Genomic DNA, 21,937 nt, shown 5'->3' with positions numbered 1-21,937 from the left:
AATATTTACTAGCATAATGCTTAAATACCTTTACAAATCTATTCTGGAGCCTTACTGAAAGAACTGCTAAGGTTAAAACTTGAGGGTCAGTTCTCCTCTCCCGATGCACAGGCACAGTTTGCCACTGTTAGTAACAACTTGTTTCAATGGCACATTATACCCTTTAATAACTTACATCCAAGTATTTTGAAAATACTCTGTAACCACCAGAACAGCCTTACAGCACTACTGGGTGACAGACACCAACTATTTCATAACATGTTCCATACTCCAGGAAAACAGCAGATATACGGAATCAAAAGGTCAGTATTACACAGCAAGATTGGAGCAAGCTCAAAAGACAAATATGAGAATTCCTGGTCCAGCTTTCTGTACGCTGGACAATTTTACTTTCCCTCATAACCACTAAAAACAATACACTGGAGAGGAGAAGAGACCCTTTGTCATTAACAAAATGAAGAAGAACGAAAAGCAGTTTAATGTAAATGAAACTGGAAAAAAATATGAAGATCATGTTATTAGCAGCAAAGAAAGAAATGTCTTTATCTGTACTCATTCAACATTTAAAATGCAAAAGATCAGGGCTTTGCACTGACATTTTTCTTTACATTTAGATGAAGTTTAAAAGTCACAAACCCAGGGAGAATACATACTTGGCCAGAGTGGGATATTTCCAAAAATAAAAAAAGAAGTTCTGATTAGCTTTGGATTCAAAAGCAATTTTGGTGGCCTGGCCTTTAAAAAATAAAAATAAAGAAAATTGATAAGGGCTTGTTGATTGGAATCCTCTTCACATGGAGCAAGTATGAATGAAAAAGAAATTATCATGTAAAGTAATGATAGTGGCATACTGGGGGGGAGGGGAGACACACACATGACAAAACCCACCAAAAAACCCAAACCATCAAAATACTTAGCAAAAGCTGGAAGAGCAGCAATATACCTAACTACACAAAAATATGAGTAGCTTACATAAGTGATACTCTAGCGTTTGGAGCCACCATCATAAAATGTGTTTATTGAGGATGGAAGAGAACTGTTCTGAGACCCTTGGAGGTCACCCTGAAATGGTGGCTCCATTCCAGTAGGTAGGAGTAAGGGTCAGGTTAGTTTATGGTTGAATAGGCCAGGTTGCTTTTCAGTGATCGGTAACACTGCCATAAATATTATGATTCCAGCTAAGAGTCGGCAGACCAGGACAGCTTTGGCTTTGGATTTTGGGGCCCAAAGGAAGCAAGGCTTCACAAGGTCATTTCTAGTGAGGAAGCTGCATTGTTTGCACCTGAAACATTGGAATAGTATCTTGATGCTGCAGTGGCTACTCGTGCACAGATGACAGTCTGGCTACCTGAAAGACAACTTGCAGCTCACCACCATAGCTAAGCTAAGCTGTTGGCACAGGGTCTAAATCCATCCTTGTAATAGCACTGAAGTTTCAAGTGCCTTTCTTCCCCTCTGAGAACTAAGTTCTTGTTTCAGAAAGAAAGAGGGACCCACTGATATAGCAGCAGCTATTTGTAGGAGCAGAATGAGAAATGAAATCTCTCATACAACAGGCAACATCATATTCTTCACAGTTCAAGTCAGGATGCTTATCTATGTGGCTGTGAGCTAGTAAATCAAAAGAGTTATTATGTTTATTTGACTAAATAGAAAAATAAGAGAGACAAGACGACAGATGAAAAGTCCAACGACAAGATGTTTGTTAATTTTAAGGTACTGTATAAGTTAACAAAGTAGGTATCACTGCAATGCTTAATCATAAAAGCTGCTTATAGCAATCATGTCCGTGTCTTTTCCTAAAACTTCAGAGCAATGACCCAGTTCTGCAGAGTACAAAAGATTGAATTTCTCCAAACATATTCCAAAAGCAAAGGAAAGCTGGGGGAGTTCAGAGAGTGAAAGTACAATCCCTCTCCTGCTATATCACATTCAACGGAGATAGACAGATTGAAGGTGACTTGTTTTCCAAGAAAAAGGGGAAGGGAAAAAAGACATTGTAATAAATGGCTGCTTTTAAGTATGCTGTTTGTGTTATAATCTGTAATTCAGCCAGTTTCTGTCACTTAGCCAGCTGGGTCAGTTGGCTGTTTAAATAAAAATAGACAAAGCCAAAGACAGCTAATTCGGTCACCTTGCTCAGTATTCGGGCAACTACAGACTTTCACTCTGGATGAATGGGAGAAATAGAAAGATCAGGCATGAATGTAAAACATGAATGTAAAGCTCAGGAGCTTTTGGAAGCCAATCGCTGCTGAGATCAAATAGAGCATTATCCGTTGGGAGCTGTTGTCTCTGAGAGCTGCCCATTAGCATGAAGTATGTTGATAACAGGTTATACTCTGCCCTATATGTCCTCCTCAGTTCTTTTGTGATTTTTTCTGAACACTAGCAGAGCAGCAAGTGATGCAGCCTGACTGCAGGTGGACAAGGACCCAGATCCTTCCTCCTCTAGAAATTCAAGGAAAACAAGCTGTGGATGAGTTCACCCTTACCTGGTGTCTCTGATATGCAGAGAACATCTTTTCAAAATCTTCTAGATCCAGCACCTTGAATGCTTTTAAATCATCAATCTCATTCCAGATTGTGCCATGGATCCTCTCCTGAAAGAAAAGGTCATATTTTAATGAGACAGCAAAAGCTTCTAGCTAAGAACATCCAATCCCATTTGGACAGCTCATTCTCTCCTGCTCACTGGCCATATTCCTACGTACTACTGCTGTCATGTTAGAGGACACATTTTGTTTCAAAAGTCAAAGAAGAAAAAATTAGTGGTGTCTTTTTTTTTTTTTTAAAACATACTCAGCATTTTGTACTTTTTATCACAGCAAGCCTCTGATGAAAGGGCACATTCCAAGACCAGCAGACCACATCTCATGCAGTATCCATGATCCCACAGTACATTCCCTTTCAAGAGAGTCCATCTGTCTGTGACAATCATTGTGTTCATGCTGAAAGAAGTGTTATCACTTCTTAGTGATAACACTTAGCTTAGGAAGGGCATTGATGCATGACAAACCCCAGACACATCTTCCTTTCTGCAGATTTTGCCAGGTTCTGTTGTAAAGCCCAAAGCGTGTGTGGTTTCCATCCTGCCTGCCTGTGAAAGTAGTTTAAGGTTTTATTTTATTCTACTTTTAAGGCCCTGAGACTTTGAAGTCTAATTATTTCCTATTACATGATCTCCCCTGTCTACATGAGTTCTTTGTTGACTCAGATAGCCACAAACGATACCCAGATCTCTGAAAGCGCATCATCCGCACTAACTGGAAATGTCCACAGCTCAGGTGATATATCATCCTGAATGCCAGAGAATTCTAGCATGGAGGGAGACAGACACTCCTTCAACTTTGCTGTTCACCAGCTCTGGACCAAATAAGCTCTTGCGATACTCAAACCAGCTAATCAGCAGTCATCCTAAACTAGCAGAAGGCCTTGGGATGTCCTTGCTGGCAAAGAAGACTCAAAGATTGAACTACCTTCTTCTTTCTACTGACTGTTAAGGTGCATGTTGTGGGGACAAGCTTTGGGCAATTACTGATTCAGAAAAGGAAAAGTTGCTCTTCATACCTGACAACATTGTCTTTCAGTTCATGTAGTTAATGAAGTGTACATTTATTGTACTTTATTAACTGGAAAAATAAGGAAGGTATTGATCAGAAGAAAAACGAAATGGACAGAAGGGACTGTAAAAAGACCTAAGCAAACCCCAGGAGACGAAGAGCCTGAAAAACACCAATGCAGACAAAGCCAGGAATAGCAATAGCAATGAAATCCTCACACAGGCTCCAGCTCTGAAGTACCTGACTTGTACCTACGCAGCAAAGTGTGTTAACACTTCATTATCAGAACTAATTAGGAACAGGCTTTACTTCCCATTCACAGTCATCAAAGGAATGAGGGAAATGTGCTAAGCCACAAAGCTCAAGGAGCAAGGAAAAAAACTGATGGGAAGACGAAATGAAGGGGAAATAGAAGTGTGAAGTGTTCTGGAGGAAACTCCTGGCAGCGCAGACACTGCGGCGGAAAACCAACACCCTCTCTCCAGAGGCAGCCTGTGAGTGCCTGAGGGGAAGGACGGGTGTCTGCAGTGCTGCAGTGCCATTTGCACTGAGAGCATACACTAGATGGGAGCAGCACCCATCCTTGAACAGGCTCACCAGTATTGTTGCATCGTTCCTTGCAGTAAGTGTGTTTTTTCTTTCCACAGCAGGAAAAAAATCATGACCCTGTAACTGTAACATGATGAGCAAGCTCGGGAGGCTCATGTCAGCCAAGGGAATAGGAGACAAAGTTAATTTTTGCTTTATCCTAATGCTGGGCTCTACTGCCAGTCATAGCCAGAAACATCCAGGCAGAGTGTTCATTCACATTCAATTTCCAGGCTGGCTTTATAAAACTTGAATTGTAAATCCTGAGGGATGTATATGAACAGCAAAGCAGTTCTCTGAGTGGCTCACTGTTTCACATTGTCCCATCAAACACTGAAATGGAAGAATATTCCTTGACAGGAGCCAGTGGACATGACTGCAGGAGCAGTCCTTAAAGTCATCATCAGGCTAGAGCCCTGAATATGCCAAAAAACTGTTTGGCAGAAGGCTGGATGTGACTCAGGAGACAGCTACTCACAAGAGTCTTGCCCATCTACCTGTCCAGCTATAAATCCCTCATGGGAGAAAAGTTTCCCCACAAATGGCAAAACCAGTGAAAACGTGCTATAGAATGGGTTAGTCTGAATGAATTGCAGAGGTGCCAGAACAGGCAGTTTTGAGACTTACAATGGGATTGCAGAAAGTAGTTCTCATCCATATTTTACCAGAAAAAGAACCCAAGTGAAAATTATTCTCAATTCAGATTCATTTTATGACCCAGGTTGAATCTGGTCCTGTACAGAGTGGTTTGTATGCTACTTGTTGAGAAAGACTAGTTCCAAAGCAGCACCCATTGCAGTGGTGTGCTCAAACAGAACTTTGACCCAAGCAATCCAATTTTAGTGCTTAAAATCCAAACAGGCTAATCCAGACAAAGAACAAATAAGGCAGGCAGAGGTATAAACAACCTTTGTTACACAAAACACTTGCAATGGATCTGTCCTTTCTATTTCTACCCTAAGCTCTGCCCTTTAAAACTTTCATGTTGCTGCCAGATAATTTCCTACACTGAGCTCTTGCTACTCCGTTATGGATTAACTGGCTGATAGTTCCTTGTCATCAGCCAGAGAGACTGAGCGTTTTAAGAGAAACAGACTTGCATAATGTGGTTGCTATGATAAATGATTCCCTCAGCACCACAAAAAATATTTATGGTCCCTAAATAACAATTTAAAAATAAAGTAAATCATTTATTTCTTCTTTACTTTTTTCTCTCTCCTAATGAAAAAAAAAGAAAAAAGTTATTTATTTATTCATTCTACAAGTGTTCCAAGATATGCAGTTCCTCTGCTTTGTAAAGTCTTGGCCCACTTTGGGAAGCAAATCCTATGAACTACATTTCCCAGTGTCCTGTAGCAAAACGGTAGTACATACCAGGTAAGGAAATATCGTCTTATTATCAGATCAAGTATTGACAAGGCATTTGCTCAATCAGGCTGAGCTGATAACTGAGGTTTTGGTATGTTGCATTTAATAATTTGCTCACTGTAGCTGCTGCAGTTTTGTCATTCCACCTTTGTGCAAGGACAATTTGCTGAGAGACCTACCTGGATTAGAGAATGACAGTGTTTCATGGAGCTACAAATCACATCAAGCTGTCCTCTGCTATATCTAACAGATGATTTTATTCATCCGGAAAGATATACAGTGATACTCTGCAAGCCACTAAAGTTCATCATGCTTCAATAACCTCACAGCATGAGTGAAAACTTACTGTACTTTGGGAAAGCCTATTGTTTGTCCTGGAGACCCAGAGAAACCACAGAAACTATGAGTGTCCTGTGAATACTGGAGCAGGCAATCCTCCTTATTAGTAGGTTGTATTTCTAAAATATTAACCATTAAAACCTGAAGCAGCTTAAAATTTTAATTAATAATTCCAGTATGAATCTGAAAAAGGGATACAAACAAAAAGCACTTTTCAAATTTCTCTCTTGTTATCAGATCCTTTCTTCAGTGTAAGAAAAATCCACTTGGAGCAAAAATTGTATTTCTGGCATGTTTGTTAATTGAGACAGCTGTTTCATCTCACTGTAGGACGAGGCATCACAAAAGATGTTATGAGTAGCTTCACACTGAGATTTTGTAGAAACTTTTCCATTCATTTTGAATCTCTGGCAGCAGATCTTCATCATTGTTTGCCATGATCCTCAGGCTACTTTTAAGAAGAAAGTTCCAGAAATCAGAACCATCAATAACATTACAGAAACATGGTGGGTTTTTTTCTTTTTTAAAGTAGTTTCAAAATGAACATTTTCTGTTTACGTGATTGTTGGAGGTTTTTTTGTTCTGGTGATGTTTTGTTGTGTGTTTTCTGTTTATTTGTTTTGGTTTGGTTTTCAATCCTGTGTAGTATGCAGAACAAGTACCTTTCTTGTGAAACAACTTCAGCCAGCTCTATTTAGGGCTGGCTAAAGAAAGCCCCTTTCAGACCACTGGCTGGTTAACCAGCCATGAGATAACAAGCAGCGCAGTTGAAGATTGACTTGATTTACTCCGATAGCTTCAAATCAACATGTTTATATTTATTAAAGAAATAATTATTACTCTATACTTCCAGTGTGCTTGAAACCAGTCCATCATTTGGATTAGCTGTAAGTATCTGGTCCCTATTTGACCTTGGGTGTTGTGTAAAATTCAGAGTGAGAGAGCAAACTCCACTTGCTCTCCAGAAACAAAGAAAGGAATCTTGCCAGGATATTACAGTGGCTACACTGCAATATCTTTTTTCTTAGAACACAGAGATCCTTGGCACCAGCACTGCTCTAGTGCTGTATGAATGGAATTCACAGATGATGCTACGGCACTGTATGAATGGAGCTGTGATGTGGAAGGGCTTCATCAGAACTCATCCGTGCATCTAAATGGCTTTCCCACTGATTGTCAGTTCACATCAAAGCTAGTACAAAATCTTTAATTCTCAAAGGAAATTAGCAGATTGTTGGAGTTTCCTTGTTAGAAGCATGAATACTTTCCAGTCAAACCTTTTTTCATGGTGCCCATGGGAACTGTGGACAATCTGTAACTCTCAGTTGCCAAGAGTTTGAATATATTTGGTCGTTCCCCTAATACCCAACAGCTCAGTCCTTTCCCTCCAAACACAGTGTTAGCATTGGGGAAAAAAGGTGTCATATGAATTGCCCTGGAGAACAGCCTTGATTCCGTTATTGAGAAAGTGTATTGCAGACAAATCTCTCTTGGCCAGCTCTGTTCATCACACTCAGCCTCTGTTGGTTTTCTCTCACTCCCTTGAGTTAGGCTGTATGGACAGAAAGGGGTTTGCTCCCATACGGGCTGTCTCAGTCCTGGCATCATCTTTACTTACTGCAAAAAACATTAGAAGAGAGACTCCTAGCCAGTGTGCTTGTTGTGAGTATGGCTACTTTGACAGTTCAGGAGAACACCATGGAAGTGACGTAAAAGTAATGAAAGGCAAGATGAGGCCATTGGACCTACCCATGACGTTGCATTCAGAGGATTCATAGCCATGTGAACAGAAAGCGCCTAGTATTGAAGCAGGAATCTAGGATAACCGATGAAGATGGCCTAAACATATCACCTCCTACAGCAGCCAGTGGAATTAAATAACTCTATAACAAAGTGCAACCCAAATAACAAGGCAAGCCATTTGTGTCTGCATCACAACCTCTGCAGTTTTGCAGAGACCTTACCAAGTCAAAACACTAACAATGTCAGACACTCCAAAATGAAGCCCTCACCCTCTTATGCCCCCTTTTCCACCTATTCTGCCTTCCTCAAAACAGCATCTTTTACCCACCTCACCTCCCAGGTCTTCAATTTTATTAGCACAGCTGCCTTCACTCCTAACCAGAGGGCAGGATAAGCCCACAGTTACTGTACACTAAACAGAAACACCTGTGACTCTCTCTTTTTCATATACATTCATATACATACATATATTAGTTATTATTTCTTTTCTTCAGAGCACTAAGTCCCATGTTCTGCAAAGGAAAATAAATCCCCATCCTTACATTCTCTCCCACACCCCCCACGTGGCCTTGACAGACAAGCACAGACGGTGCAGCAAATATTTCACTTCACTTTATTTTAAAGAAAAAGAGAGAGGGGGAGAGAGAATTCTTGTGGCATTCCAAAGGTCCCTGGACACCCATTCCAAATGCTGGAGTTGGGCCCTGGGTGAGTTTCAGTCTAAAAGAGAACCTGGGTTTCTAGGCAGCCATCCAAACTCAACACAGACACTTTTTTCCTTTCTAAATCAGTTAAAAAAAATAATAATTAAGACCTAAAGACAAGGCGAGGTAGGGCAGAGAAGAGAGAGGGAGGGAAGGAAGAGAAAGAAATGGAGGGGAAGGAGAGAACCAAGGTAGCAGAAAAAGAGTGCAACAGGAAGAATCCAAGTCCTCCATTTTTATTGCCTGTTTGGAGTTTTATCATCAGGAGAAAGAGTTGTAACCATGCAAGAAGAGCAGCTTTACTTGTGGCCATCAAAAAATGGTGAAGAGAATCAGGCTACCTTTCTCTCCTTGGTGACAGCTCCCACAAGGGTAGAGGAGGCTGTTTCTGACCATGTTTTGACCACACTGGCTCTTGTCCATCCTTTTCCCTGACACACAAGTGAAGGCAGATCTGGCACACCAGTCCTGGAGATGTCCAGCTCTGGCTTACATATTCAGTTCCATGACAATTTTGCCTAACTGATAGCATGCCCAGATCTACTGGAGCTCAACCTAACCAGAACCTTGGTCATCACAGGGGTTGTACTGCAGTGCTAGAGACGTGGGGAGACGCCCTCCAGACAGCTACTGTCTCCGACTGACCTCAGCCCACAGAAAGTCACAATGTCACTTGCTTCTGTCACCTTGCACTTCATGGCATTAATCAACACCGAGTTATACTTAGGAAATTAATTGCTGAGAGTACTGTAATGTCTTACCTCACTCAACTTAGCCCAGTTGAATGATTTCAGTGGGTGCGAAGGCTGCGGGATAGATTTCTTCTTCAGGCTGGTGCCACTGCTGCTGAAAGTGGTTGTTGAAGGGGGTGGAATCCCCATGCTGAAGAAAGGTGGTGCTCCTGGTGGAGGAGGAGGTCCTCCTGGAGGTGGTGGTGGAGCAGGAGGTGGGGGACAGCTGGAGAAAGGCAGAGGAGGTGGCAGTGGTGGCAGATTCTCAGACATGTGAGAAGAGGACAAAGCTAATGGGCCACCTGGAGGGGAGGGTGGGGGGGGTGGGAAGGAAATGCTGCCCCCTTGCTGAAAAACAAAAAACACACAGAAAAAGAAAGCGAACCATTTAAAAGGCACAGTAACTCCATGTTGCCAGCTGATGTGATTTTATTATGCGTCTCAAAATATTTGATGTTTTCTTTAAAGCCTCCTGCACTCAAAGCCAGGCAATAAAGGGAGGAATCTCAGCTTTCATTTAAGAGAAAGTTTCAAGCCCTTGAAGTTATGGAGAAGAGCTTGAAAAAGGGAACCATAAATGGCTCAGAAAAACAGAAAGCTAGTAAAAGAAGCCAAAAAGTATTATTTTCTCCTTATGTATGAATAAAAAGAAAAGTTCAATCTTATGAACTTTTGAACTCCTGGGTTTTAAACCTTAGGGTTTGAAATACAGAATACCTGTCATTAGGCCCCACTGATACAAAGTGGGAGAGAGGAAGAGGGAAAGAATCTGCTTTCTTCAGTGTCTAAACTTCTCAGGGCCAGGTCCTGGCAAGTTGAGGCTCAGGCACACTGCCAGAATAAAAGGAGCACCAAGCAGGAGGAGGCAGCTGGAAATGTCGCTTCTGCAGAGCTCCAAGGTAGTAGAGACACTCTCGAAACATGAAAATCTTTACTGAATTCTTCCCTAAATTTACTTTTGTATCTGGGAGGTTTCACTCCATTGCACTGACATAAAGGTCAGAGACAAACCACTCAACAGTAAAAATTATGGCTGAAGGAGGACATGTGTGCCTCAGCAGCTTCTGCTAGGAAGGTGGCTGAGGAGAATGAATGGAGCAGCCCATGCATTACCCATTCTATACCACCAGCTCAGGGATTTCAGTCCCAGGTAAAACCTGAGCAGGTTCTAAGTACTCATCTTTGGAGCTGGCTAGGCAGACTCCCTCTGTACTGATCACAGAAAGAGTTTAACTCATAATGTACTTTTGTTTGTCATTCACTAGTCAGCAGGCTTTAAACAAGGATGGGAATAGTCCTAGCCTCATACCGAGAACTCATTAAGTTGAGCCACCAGGTCATTCATCTGGTCCCGAGTCTGGCGCAGCTCCAGTGATTCCTTTTGCAGCTTGTCCTTCATTTTGTTCAGTGTCTTCATCATTTCATCTTTCTCCTGTGTCTTTGTCTCACATTCCCGCTCCTTCTTTTCCAGCCTGCTCATCAGCTCGGCATGATCTAGGGGAAACAGGCAAATGGGGATGATGAAGTAGAGCACATGAACAGTCCCCAGTGAGACGCAGGCTACGCTGACATAAAGCTGACAAATCTGTCAGTTCAACTGAGGATGTATAATGAGAGTAAGAAAAAGAAAACAGATTCTGACTGTCTTGACAGTGATCTTCACTGATCAAGACAGAAATGCCCAAGTTTCATCTGGACTGTAAAATCACTTTATGTGAAACACATAAACTGATCACCATGAGACAAATTCTCCTGGAGTGAACAAAGCAGGGTTTATCCAAAACAGGAAAAGTTGTGCCCAGCTCTGCAGCTCTGTGATGGAATTGACATCAGTCTTCCCTTCTCTTTTGCTTCCTCAAGCACAGGGGACGCACTCACCTTTCCGAAACTTCTCTGCCTGGTCCCTCCACTGCTTGACTTCATTTTCGTTCACCAGCCTGAAAGATGACATCAGATCATTTAATCTTGTTCTGAGCTACCCAGGCTAAAAAGCAAGTGGCCACTATGTAGTGATGAGCGAAAGGCAATCTGGTGAATTTTTATGTTTATACAGGATCATACCAGTGGTCATTCTGGTTCCAGATCCTGATCTTTACTGTAGCCAACAGCTAATATGAATGTGATGGCTTGTTGCTCCAAGTGCTGAAAAGGGATAAAGGAATGCCTGGAGAAAAAATGCTGATACACTCCTGTGTTCAGGTAAGGCCCTCCAAGTGCCAAGTCTACTTATTCGGAAAGAGAGAAGTCATCACTAAAATAATCATAGCTGTTGTGGGTTACAAATTACCCCACCCTTAATAAGAGACAAAATTGTCATTTTTTTCCTACTTTCTGTGGCTCTATTTTTCCTTTCTTATAAGGATGGAGGATGTTTATCTATTGGGTAATATATCAGTAATGAGGCAATATCTTGAGATATGAGCATTTCACATTACTATTTCCTATTACTGACAGAAAATATGCAGGGCATGCTGGAGATTAGATAATCGGAATGAGGAGTAGCTATGAAAGTAGAAAGAGAAGATCAGGCACAAAGTCTACAGTGAAATCTGATATCCAGACAGACGGAAAGAGATCAACACCAGTGTATTTTTCCATGACAAGAAATCAGTTTTGATTTTGGCTCATACCTGTAACAGGAGGGACTGTAAGAATTTTAGTACAGGAGAATTTGGTTTCATATGTGGCTTATGTTCTATAAAATACTCTTTTCAGTGGATAATTCAGAAGGGTAATGGGCCATGAATTACCTGCAGAGGCATACGGATGGAATGAAGAGTCCAAAAGTTTGGCTAAAAAAGGACTGAGAAGAGGGAAGTTGAGATGAGAGCCAGCACATGTAGCTAGACCCTATGGGAAAAAATAATGGTAGTGCCCTCAGCCAAGTCTGTGGGTGAGAACACGCAGACATTTTATGAAGAGGTAAGAGGTTTTGTATGCTAGGTGGAGGCTGCTTTCCACTATATGAAATCTTTCTAAACTATGTGCTCATTAGCGAGGAATGAGATCGAAACAGAGATGACCACTTACTTTCCTTTTTTTTTTTTTGGTGAATATCAATGAAAGCTTTCATCAACATTCTGAATAGAAAAAGGCACATGAGGAAGCCTTGTTATAAAATCATGTGTATTTTTTCTGCTCTTCTAACCAGCTTAGTATTTAATAAAAATTAGAAGCCACTAGAAAATACTGTCTAGTTAAGATGTCATTCAAAGGCAACTAGAATACTAACAAGAAACGAAGAGCTGTAAGCTAAAATAAGTTCCTCACATATTATATTTTATTTCCTAAGCACCTGCATATTTATCATATACTTATACCTGCAAACAGAAATAAACAATAATAATGCAGCTTACATTTTAATGATATTTTTGACATTGAAGTTTTCCAATGGAGCTATGTCTGGATCATCTCCTCGCTCATCCTGAAGAACAATTTGTTGGAGTATTCTGTCCAACAGCTGCCACTGCTGGAAGTTTCCTCCATTCCTCTTATCTGTATGGAAAGAGAACAACCCATGAGAACTTCCATTTCTAAGTGCACACACCTGCCAACAGACTGGCTTTCCTTCCTTTCCACTTTCCATCTCAATCCCGCACATAAGTGTTCAAACACAAAGCCTAACCCCAAGCTGTTGCTAGCAGATTATTTACAAACCCCTGGCACACTGGCACAGCATGCAGGCATGGGCAACTCTGCACGTGATTTGCACATTCAGGCTGTGCAACCGTTTTGACAGATTAACTCAAACTTACACTTTAAACACCTACAGAAGTGACTCCCTTGCGATAGCTGTTACTCAGTATTTTCTGGGGCTTGACGTTGGTTTTTTTTTTGGTACCAAGGTAACAGTGGGGCTGGGCACTGTAAAAACAATCAGATGTTCTATCTGCATGCTTGGTTATCTGAAGATCACTGAAACTTAACTGGCATGAGAAATTCATACAAACATGACCAAAAAGTGTGGAGAGAAAGCAGAATTGAACCAAAGGGACTGTTCCCATGGACATCAAACAGAAGAGCCAGAGAAACATAAAGTTCATCTAAGCTCCCTGAGTTACACAACCTAGACCTTTAAATTCTTTAAAACTGCTCCAGTCCAATCCTGGCCTGGCCTAGCAGGATCTAGCCCTTCTGCCACCGAAAATTCAGGTCAATGCCTAAAGCTCAAGTACTGTTTTAAAAAATAACATCAAGAAGACCACTGGGACAAACAAGTGCTTCAATTTGTACATGGCAGTACTTGAATGTGATGAGTGCCTGAAAACATACCACATTCATTTCTGAAAAAACACAACACAGTACATCTCCCTTATGTTCCTTTCTCAGTTTGACTGTTCAAGGACAGCTGTAATAAAGATCAGCACCTGATACCTAACAGGACCAAGACAGGCAGTTCTTTAGTGATCTTGGTATGCCTTTGCTAAGATGCTACACTCTACAAGCATAACCGAATTATATTATTACAGTTAACAAGAAGATTCCTATCACTTCTTTCGAAAACAAATGCCAATATTATTTTTCAGTTTGAGTTCAGGAACGCTCTGCGATGCACTGCCATGAAACAGCAGCCTGAAGACTACTGTGGAATTTCCCAGTGACAGAACAGCTTTCAGTACTGCATTGTTTCACCAGAGAAATTCCTCACTGCATTTTGTTAATATTCAGAATGGTATCTATTTCTGGGAATTCCCTGCTCCACAGCACAAGGGCTCTTTCTTTTTTAAAACTTCTAATTTAAAATCATTACAAGCTCTGTCAGTGACTAACTGGAATGTCTCAGTTACTTAATTTTATCTGCAAATGCAAGGAGGTCAAGCTGCTGCTTTAAGTACTGCTACAAAAATCTGCCGGATGGAGTCAGTGTAAGTAAAATACCATGGCCTGGAGCTACTGCCAAGTTCTGAGTGAAAGACAAGGGTGGTGTGTGTTCTGGTATCTCTGACCCTGTACCTACACCAAAACATCACCTAGTTCTTCAGTATCCCATGCTCTGGAAAACTGTGATGTACTCACATGGCATCTGCAAGCAGTGCTGAAGGATGGATAACAAATAGGGATAGGCATCTGTGTGCTTCAATCTCTTCTTGATTAACTCAAACATCTGAGAGGCACTTTTTGTATCAATGTGGATCTGAAGTGAGAGAAGGTAGTGAAAGAACAAGAGAAAAAACATGCATAGTGAAAGCCTGACTGTGAAAGATCTAATCAACACAGACACAGGCGAATTTCCAGCAACTGGACTTCTGCAGAGTCTCCTGGAATGTCCAGCTGCAAGTTCTGGTGAGGAGTGGGCATATGGGTCTTTGAGATCAGCATTGCCATCCCCACTCCAGTATGGAAAAGATACCCAAAGTAAAGAGCTAGAAAGGTGTGAGGCAGGCAAAGCCACCACAAACTGTTCTGCAGCAAGCAAAACATTTGGGTCTTAGAAAGTGGTGGCATAAACAGTAAAAGCTAAGCAGGAAAAGGCTAGTTGTTGTGTATTGTGTGTGGCAAGAGCTGGTCTTGAAGAGACAGGAAACTAACTATTCTAGACCCTACAGCCTCTTACTGTTGCTAGAGGTTGTGGAAACCATCCTTGTTTTAGGTTCATCTTTAAAAGCCACCCAGTCTAAAATACTGATCCTCTCCAGAGACTCTGAGGTGACAGTCTTCAGGAGAGTTTCCTGTAATCTTGGGAAAAGTATTAGAGAAGAGCCCAAGCTTCACCCATAGTCCTGTAAAGGGGATGAGGGGATGTCTGAATCTAGGATGCATCTGGATCATCAGGACTGAGAACATGACAGTAGGGTTGAGAACCTCTTGCACTCCTGAGCCTTCAGCCAAACAAAAGAAAGAAGTCTTTGTCAAAGACACTTGGCAGAAGTCCTGTCTCTGATCATTTTCACTATTCACACATCACAAATCTGCTCCTTGTTAAATAAGAAACAGTTAAAACAAAAGCACCAGCCACTCTCAGTACCAAAGTCAATCACTGTTTTCAGGGAACACAAAGGGAAGTTGCACCAAGCATCCAAAGTGGATGTTTGGCTTTGGCAGGTTCAGGTACTACACAGAAAAACTTACCATGTCAAACCGCTTAGCAAGTTCCAGGTCATCTTCATTTCTGACCATCTCAAAGAAATCTAAGTGCCTAAGAGAAAACAGAAAAACAAACCAAACAAAACCTGCCAATGTTCATGGCACAATTCAGACCGAAACTAAGTGTGTCACTACAGAAGAAGCAACATCTCATTTCCTGTTAGAACACCTGGAAATTAGCAAGCCCTTCCCACATGAAGTGCTGGGTTAGATATGCAAGGCAACTCATGGGGGCCAATGACAGGCCAAAAGGAATGGCTGGCTGAGGAATACATGCTCTTTAACCCTTGTGCTAACCCACTGTGTTGAGGTAAGGCTTCTAAAAATAAACCTAAACCAGGAAAGAGATATTCTATTTGTGATAAATGCAGCACTTTTATCACAATGTGACAATACATTTCTAAAAAGTTCATGCATACTTGTTCACCAAATATCAGACCACTAGCAAGTTGTTTCTTTCACATGGTGGAGTAGAGATGCGTTTCAGTGGATTAGCTAAACAGGAGAGCTCATAGCTGTCTACATTTGCCTATTGATGAGCACAGCAGCATGCCTCTGTTGGGATCTGGGGGACCTGGGGAAAGACATTTAACCATGGCATCTAGACTTCTCTTACACCGAGACCAGAGCACAGCAGATGATGTGGAGAAAGGCTGTGGCACATCCCCCTGTGTAAACTTGGCATACATAATCCAGGCATTTGGGATCGCTTCAGACCTCTTATCATTCTCATTCTTGTAAGATCCAAAGTGCCCCTAAGCCCCTCCTGGTTACTGACTGTAGGAACATAGATTGCCTATAGGACAGATTGTCTTCTTGGTTATAATGTTCTAGATCAAAAGTAACGTTACTGGTTCCAGCTCTGCAGCAAACTACAGACACCTGCAACTGCATGCAATCTTTCCCTGTGACATTAATACGCAGGTATATGCCTCCACCTGCTTAAAGATGTGAAGCCAATGTTTGTGACAGATAGCTGGTGCTAACCTGGTGCTTATGCAGCATCTCAGGGCACTACATTTGCCCTCAGGGATAGCTCTATCACAAAGCTTAGCGTGGTCACAGGAGAAGGTAGAGTCCCATGGCTGCCTGGTCTTACACCTTAAAATGTTCCACTTTGTTAAGCAAATGTAATTTACGGGGCTCCTCATTGTTTCATCATTCTTGAAGCATCTCAGTCAAATTGTTCAGATTGTTTACTCCAAGTTTATTTCAGCACATAGCTTTGTGAAGGGTTTAATTTAAGATCATTAGCACCTTCAATTACTGTGGCAAAATACAGAATTACTAGTGGAAAAAGCATTTATTATCCATATAAATTTTAACACAGTAATTTGGAGATGCCAGTGTTATGTTTGTGCAGTTGCAGGGGTGTTTGAAGATGCTCCTCACTCTTCTCTCTTTGCCCCTTGGCATCTCTACCCCTGCACCCACCTTCTTTCATAGTTATGCCAGTGATGCTATTTGGGAGATTGTGATACAGGTAGATAACAAAAAAGACTGAGCTTAAAGAAAAACCTTGGAAACTCAGAAGCTGTGCTTTGACCACACATACGCAGTCTCAGTGAAGTCAATGAACTACTGACTTCCCTCCCACCTACCAGGGCTGGCTTTTGTTCCAGTTTTACTACAAGGGAAAAAAAATTAGAACATTTTTAATTTTTTTTTCATTCTGATTGCCATGCCCATCTTAGAAGAAAAGTAATTCAGGAACTCCTTGCCACAGCCACTGCCAATTTAGTCCGTACGCTTCCTACTTCATCTGCTGATTTTAAAGACAAATCTCTTTTTTGTCTTTAAAGGAAGTCAGTTTTAAGAAGAGACAGAGAAAGCTTTCTGCTTAAATCTGAAACCCAAATGGAGGAATTGATCAGTAACTGTTCTCAGAAAACATGCCTTACCTGTCCAGTGTGGCATTCTCATGTCCTCTTAGCTTGTCAATGACAGGCTGAATTCCCAGCATTAGAAACTCATATCGTAGGTGTAATCGGAACTCCAAATTGTCCTTAAGTGGGGGAAAACAAGTTATTGGGTTCCAAAAGCTTTTAATTAATCACATTATTTAAAAAGAAAAATTACTTAAAACCTCAGTTCTTCCCTTTTTCATATCTTCTATACTGACACTAAATTCACAGGGTGACTAAATCCAGTAAAGTAAGTAAAAAAGAAATTAATACCTTTGCATCTATTTCACTTAAAAATACAGTCCTCGTTTACCTAGAGTGAGTTCTGCATACCCAGTTAGAAGAACAGCACACCCCATGTTGCTCCATAAAGAATTTACTAGTGTTTGGCCTGCTAGTCCATTAGAGGTCCACCTGCTGCCTACAGATGAAAAGAACAGCATTCTTTCTCCTAGCTTTTATGTTTATTTGTCATAAAATCGCCAGATACTCTGGCAAACTTGGCTCTTAGTCAGCAGGATGTTACAGGATAGATAAACACAAATGCATTGCCAGACAGAGTTCTTACAAGCTTATTGTCTGTTGTGGTTTAACCAAAAAAAGAAAAGCCAGTGTTAACAAAAGTAACAATTTTAATGAAACAATATCAGTTTAAACTATCCTCCAGACTCAACAGAAAGTCTTGTTAATGGAAGAAAAATCAACAAACTATCTTTTCTGAAATGTCTTCCTTTGACATTTTTAAATCTAAATGTTTTGAATATGGTTTTGAAGCAAAACAACTTTTCAAAACATTTCTGAAGATAAACCAAAACGTTTTCCAACAGGCTGAAATCAAGAGATAAATGCTTTACAGTTCTTTAAACAAAACAACAAAAGACCCCAAAACAATAATTTCAGTAGTTTATGTTGCATTAGAAGACACCAGGAATGAAATAATATGGAAGACATTATAAGAACAATATTAACAATAAAGCATTATTTTCCACAAAATATATAGTCTAAATAACACAAGACATGCCATTTCTAAGGTAAATTAATCTAAGCACATTTTAGAAGGAATTTCCAGGACAATGACTCACCTCACCAGCACCAGCATTCAGAACAGCATTGATAAAGGACATGATGGCTGTTTTGAGATTTACTTCATCTCGGTATCGCCCCATACTTCGGTCTAGCTCATTCAGCAATGTCTGAAACAGAATAGCAGGCTGGGTTAGAGGACATAAACTAATTTCTTGCACCATTTGGTATACTGTTCAAGAGGTACAGAGTCTTCTTTTGATTTGCTATATATTTCCAGGGGGGTTTCAACTTAAGGTCCTTTCCAACCCTAACTATTCTGTGATTCTATGGTCTAACCTCTAACATACATATAGATATTTCATTATGACCTTGAGAACATCAGGAGACATCAGGACCTTATGATTATATGGTCTATTTAGGATTAATTCTACTTGAATAATTACCAAAGAGGTTATATGTAGAAACTGATTAGCCATGAAAGCAACTCTACTTTTAGCTTTCTGTTGATGACAGTGAATCTTCTCTTCAGAATCTTCTCTGATCAGTTCATAATTCCAAGGGTGATTTTTCTTACTGGAAGAGTAAAAAAATTCCACTTGAGATCTGCCAGTTCAATTGTATGCATCTCGCTCCAGCATTAATAATAAACTCATATATTTGTTTTGCTGATGCACTAGAAAAGACAGAATTCTTTTTATTCTTCCCAAGAAGTTTTGGCCATAAAGTGAGAATGAAGACAAAAATAACTTTCTCGTATTCAGTTCAGCAGACCATCTAAATAATATTTTGAAGCTATAATGCTGAGTAAGGAAGTTAATTTTCCTTTAGTCAGTATTGTCTCCCTAGCATTCATAGCAAAATCTTTCCTGTGCTAGTCATCAGTTTCATAGGTCTAGAAAATGGAGATTTCCCAGTAGTTGTATAATGACTAAATACCAACTCTTGCCATTTTGTCAGGAATGGGAATGTGTCTTTACATAAAAACACATGAAATGCCATACTGATCCAGACCGATGGTCAGTCTAGTCCAGCATTCTATCTCTAACAATAATAGAAGATTATCTAAGAAGTCTTTAAATTCACCAACAAAACTGTCTCTTCATCTTGACAAATAAATGGAAGTAAATGATGATTTAATTCTCTTACTGTCAGATCTGACATTGAAATCCAAAGCACCTGTGTCTTCTTGGAATAATTTAAGTAGCCATCATTACAGAAGCATCAAAACCAAGGATAGTTTTGCTGATTTTCTTCAGAGGCCTCATTCCTACCAAATATTCTCAGAGACTTCTAGTAACATGCTAGAATCTATGAAACAACATAGCAGATACAGTACCCAGACAAGATGAAGGATGCAAAAATTTTCTACCCCCCGTTTTAGAAGGCTGGACTAAGAGCAGGAAAGCAGTGGCGGCCAAATTTGCGCTAAGGTAATTGAAGAGCAGCACATCTTCATGCAGTTGTTCAGCTCTAGAAGGAAACACTGTAAGTTCGTGCAATTCCTAAAGATCAGAGTCTACACCCACACACTGTGGCTGAACTCCAATATCTCCAACCCTTTGCAAATGGCTGAGGTTCAAGTCTTCACTTGAACATTTCCTGTGAAAAAGATTTCACCACACCTCTTGGCAGCCAGCTCTGTGGCCCAATTGATCTTATGGTTGTAAAGGTTTTTCCTACTATTTAAGCAAAACTTTCCTCACTTAATCCCATTATTCCTCATCACTGACATCCAGTAGGGTTTTGTTCAATCTACAGCAAACCTCAAAAGGCTGTGGTTGAACCTTGAAGGGAAGAAACAAATCAAGTGGGAATACAGGATTTTAATTTGTTCCTTGTTAGCTCCTCTACTACAATTCCAAATTGACCAGATTTCTTCCTACAGATTATGGTCTGTAGTGACCGTGTTTAACACAAACCAGACAAGGAGGCTCTGGAAGGCAGCTTCCTAATCTCCACCTTTTCAACTGATGATATCAAGCTACCTCTATTCCTTCCCCTCAAGTTTCAAAATTTCTAGTAGCATTAAGGAGGAAGGCAAGAGTTCTACCCAAAGAAGTCCCATTAATATTTTCATCAGCAATTCAAATCAGCTCCTTTCAGACAGCATCTAGCATCTAGGTTCCCTCAAGACTAAAAGAAAAATTATTTCTCCCCATAGGCTGGTGTCTCAGATCACAAACTAGGCTGGAAGGGCACTGGAACATCCTGATATACTTTTCTGGGCCAGTACACAGCATTACAACTTTGCAACATGCATTTGACTCAACATGTGGCATGTTAAAAAAGCACAACATGTTACGATGTCATAACACAATGCCTTCACTCCACAGGAGAGGTGAGGGGAAGTAGCAAGGATAACAATAATCAGAAAGGCACCACCTTAGGGAAGAGTAAGACTGTGCCCCTTTCACAAAGGAAACAAGTCATAAATGGGACAATGAGACATGAAAGGCATGGAAATCAATGATTCTTCCTTCTCAGGTTTTTTAGAAACCTCTATTTTCACGAGAAAAGCACCTGACAAATTTGAGATGAAGCGACTTTTTGAACTTTTTGATGGTCACATAGTAAGCCAGCGATGGAATTATGCTAGTACTGATTTTGTATATATCGTATGGAAAAGAATCCCAGCAAGGACACCAAAGGCTCATCTTCCTAATTCCACATTCATGCTTTGAGGGTTTATTGTCTGGCTTTCCAATGTTTGCTTTCAGTTCTCTTCTGTAAGGAGTAGAGTAGAATTTGTAGGCAAAGAAGCATATTTCAAACAAAAATTGGATGAAGAAAAGACAGCTTTTCCAGATTGCCTCAGGAAGGAGATTGAAGGCATGACTTTATGTTATTGAGTTATTTGAGTAAAGGTGGAATACTGCTCTGGAGAGGACAGTTTTGAGGGACTATCTTAAAAGAGGAACTCACAACTGCCTGTAGGACATTAAAGTGAGAATTATTCCAGGCAGAAGGGCAGCATGAAAGAGTCAAAGATTCAAGCAGGAAAAGGGATCAGTTCAGGCAAGAACCTGCAGTCAATGTGAGAGAATAGGAATAGCTACAATATGTATTCAGACACAAACGTAAAGCAGACTCTTGTTGCAAGTGTCAAGACAAAGATGATCCTGATAGACCTGTGAACACGCTGACCAGTGGAGATATAGGGTGTAGTTGAGTATGAAAAGGCATTGAGTGAAGACTGAAGTCTCAATGAAAAAGGGTAAGTTCTGGAGAATCTCCCATAGTTTTAAAGTGACTCCTTTCTGAAGTTAAGGATTAGATTGATAACTGCAGTCAGTAGATGCAATGCTGATAATATAGAAAAAAAGCAGTATTTACATCAGCATTTCCACTCAGAACAAAAGATGATATTTTATTAAGGAGATACTTGATGTTCATGAAAGTTCTATCTATATTTTACATTAATTTTAATTAAAGAAAAAAAAAACCCACAACGCATCAAAAAGCAAAGAAATCTGTTCCAAATAGTAAGTTATATATCAGGACAGAGACAATGCAAGTTTAGTAAGAACCATGTCTGAAGTTGCAGCTTTTTTTCTCTACTAATTCACAGGTTGCTGGGTCCTCTGACTGCTTTTGAGTAGCTGTGCCAGGTAGCAAGGGTTTTACTTAGAACACTGACCAGAAATAACTTCTGACATTCAACAAAATATTCTATGCTTTATGTTACTGTGTTAAGTACATGATCTCTACATCACTCCACCACACCTGAACATGTGCAAATTCAAGATAACCAGTGTCCCAATCTAAAGTTGTCAGCACCAACTTATGCACTAGTTCAAGTTTTAGCTGGTTGCCAGTAAATTCTGAATCTCTCTTCTTCCTTCTTACAAAGAGGAGTGGAAGCAGAACTGTGCACCCCAAATTTTTAT

General features: G+C 40.5%; 1 protein-coding gene across 1 annotated transcript in view; it reads right to left on the bottom strand.

Annotated features, from left to right (window-relative positions):
- LOC104409830 (disheveled-associated activator of morphogenesis 2-like) overlaps positions 1-21,937 on the bottom strand; it is a gene marked incomplete at its 5' end in the record, with an annotated part of 73,042 nt that overhangs the window by 35,499 nt on the left and 15,606 nt on the right. The window contains 9 exons of the mRNA XM_010019825.1: positions 2,496-2,603; positions 9,067-9,384; positions 10,346-10,530; positions 10,915-10,973; positions 12,393-12,531; positions 14,053-14,170; positions 15,106-15,172; positions 17,022-17,125; positions 18,107-18,217. Coding sequence (XP_010018127.1) covers positions 2,496-2,603; positions 9,067-9,384; positions 10,346-10,530; positions 10,915-10,973; positions 12,393-12,531; positions 14,053-14,170; positions 15,106-15,172; positions 17,022-17,125; positions 18,107-18,217 — 1,209 coding nt within the window. The remainder of the gene's footprint in view (positions 1-2,495; positions 2,604-9,066; positions 9,385-10,345; positions 10,531-10,914; positions 10,974-12,392; positions 12,532-14,052; positions 14,171-15,105; positions 15,173-17,021; positions 17,126-18,106; positions 18,218-21,937) is intronic.

Source organism: Nestor notabilis, unplaced genomic scaffold (assembly GCF_000696875.1).
Source record: "Nestor notabilis isolate BGI_N333 unplaced genomic scaffold, ASM69687v1 scaffold328, whole genome shotgun sequence".
Classification (NCBI taxonomy): domain Eukaryota; kingdom Metazoa; phylum Chordata; class Aves; order Psittaciformes; family Psittacidae; genus Nestor; species Nestor notabilis.
This window is presented reverse-complemented; position numbering and strand designations above follow the sequence as displayed.